General features: G+C 45.3%; 1 protein-coding gene across 1 annotated transcript in view; it reads right to left on the reverse strand.

The window, feature by feature from the left end:
- Positions 1–336: 336 nt before the first annotated feature.
- LOC106806288 (soluble guanylate cyclase 88E-like) overlaps positions 337–2,392 on the reverse strand; it is a 27,174-nt gene continuing 25,118 nt past the window's right edge. Inside the window, exons 10-11 of the mRNA XM_014808173.1 lie at positions 2,052–2,232; positions 337–920 (exon numbers count right to left, since the gene is read on the reverse strand). Coding sequence (XP_014663659.1) covers positions 2,068–2,232 — 165 coding nt within the window. The 3' untranslated portion in view covers positions 337–920; positions 2,052–2,067. The remainder of the gene's footprint in view (positions 921–2,051; positions 2,233–2,392) is intronic.

The following is a 2,392-nucleotide window of genomic DNA, read 5'->3' on the forward strand; positions in this document are numbered from 1 at the left end:
TATATATATATATATTGTGATAAGTGGCGACCGTGTGCACACAACATCAACGCCGCAATCGTATGTCGCAACGCTATACGTAGTATCATTGTCAATATACCTGAGCATCGTATTTAAATTCTCTTAAACGATGTCGTAACGAATTTGAGCAAGATATACATACATTTAATAATCATATTATGCAAATGAAACGCTATCAAGTTTTGTCCGGCGGTGGTACACAAATTAACCTACATATCTTCATATGGAAAAAATAGATAATTCTATACAATAATAACAAACAACTTCAATTATTCAATAAATAAGTAGATGAGTCGATGAATAAATGAATAAATGAATAAATGAATAAATGAATAAATGAATAAATGAATGAATGGGTAAATAAATAAATAAACTATTAAATTTGAAATCCCGCGGAATTGACGTGTACCAAGAAATAAAAAAGAGCATTTAGCATACGTCGGCTCTGCGACTCTAGTCCTTCCTACAGGAGCAAGCACGCCTTGCTGACTCGCTTCTTACCGGTCGGCGACACGACCTTGGCGCCCTTGGTGTCAACATTGTGGTCTATCAGGCTCGTCTCCAGCTTATTGTTAAGTTCCATGCTAACGACATCGGCGAGTTTCGTTAGACTCTTCTGCGCGTGATTCTCCAGATTAGTCTTGCTGCTCTTCTCCAGCGAATCACTGATTGATCTGCCTGGCTCTTGCGGTGTCTTCTGCGAAGCTTTCAACTCGCCCGTCCTGCCCTTACTGACGCTGATGAGTTGGCTGTCAAGGTTACCGGGCAGTACGGGCGTGTAGCTGGTCCTAGAGGGCACTCGCAAGTCGCGCGATGATGTCACCCCCGTCGGCTGCGGGGAGAGGGGGTTCTCTAACGCGTCCGTGTCCTCAACACGCGTCGCTAGGTTCATCAGCGACCTGGAATGTGGTGAGCGCACGTGTAGCATATGTTGTTCCACGACGAACAGCAGCTGTTGTACAAGTGTACCACGATTCTAAAGCCCGGCGCACACGTGAGTAAATTTTACTCAAGTAAAATGATGCATGCGTCAAAATACTCACGCGTAATATTTCCGCCGCACACGTGAGTAAAATTATTCAAGGTATAAGTGGTAATGTAGATTATGTGACTTTGCGCAGCCAATACTGGGCGCAGTCATCTTTAAAACGATTTAAACGCATGCGCTCTAGCGAGTACCAGTGTTGAGTAAATTTACGCAGCTAGCGCGCACCCGTTGGTTATTTTGACGCATGAGTCAAAAATTATCAAACATGTTTGATATTGAGTTTCTTGATGCATGCGTCAGAAAACTCAACGAAAATCCGGCGCACACGTGAATATTTTGACGCATGAGTCAAAAATTATCAAACATGTTTGATATTGAGTTTCTTGATGCATGCGTCAGAAAACTGAACGAAAATCCGGCGCACACGTGAGTATTTTGACGCATGCATCATTTTACTTGAGTAGAATTACTCACGTGTGCGCCGGGCTTAAGTAGAATCACGTAGCTGCTAGCTAGCTAACCACGATCCCTTTCCACGTCGACGTGCGTATAGTCGCGTATTTCACCTACTGCATAGGATTCGTAGAAGACACGCGTTTTGTCGGATATAATAATGGCCGTGTAATGTGCCTATTTCGAGTGTGATATCTATTTCCGTAGTAACCATGCAGGGGGATAGACGCGTTACCTGCATGCCAATGCGGGTAGATACGGCGATTTTAATAGAACAAGTGGATTTAATACACACTACACATGCACGCGCGCGCACGCACGCACGCACACACACGCACGCACTACACACACACACAACGCACACACACACCACACACACACACACCAACACAACACCATACCGCACACACACACACACACACACACACACACACACACACACACACACACACACACACACACACACAACACAGCACGCACGCACACATGCATGCCCGCTCACTCACGACACATACATATAGTGAAAGTAGTGCAACGTGCGCAGAAATCGATATAGAAATGAATACGTATAGGTGCAGTGACAACATACATCATCTCGCGGCTACCTATTCGTCTCGTTGTGACGGTGATGGTGAGTAGAGAGACCTGGTTTCGGCCTCGGCCTCTGCCGCCTTCACCATCTGCGCATACATCTCATGCTCGGCGCTGTGCAGAAACGTCTCGCCGTCCGTACCACGCGCGAGCCAGTAGGTCTTCATCGAACCTTTACCCTGCAGAGCACGTACATCTACCCTCTGAATCTATACCCTCAGTATGTCTACCATAATGCGAGCTTTGCTTACCATGCCAAGCTCTATACGACATGCGACGCTGACTAGACCTAGAATACGATAAGGCAATAATAAAGATAAGAAAAATAATAATCCTCTG

Source organism: Priapulus caudatus, unplaced genomic scaffold, assembly GCF_000485595.1.
Source record: "Priapulus caudatus unplaced genomic scaffold, Priapulus_caudatus-5.0.1 Scaffold152, whole genome shotgun sequence".
NCBI lineage: Eukaryota > Metazoa > Priapulida > Priapulimorpha > Priapulimorphida > Priapulidae > Priapulus > Priapulus caudatus.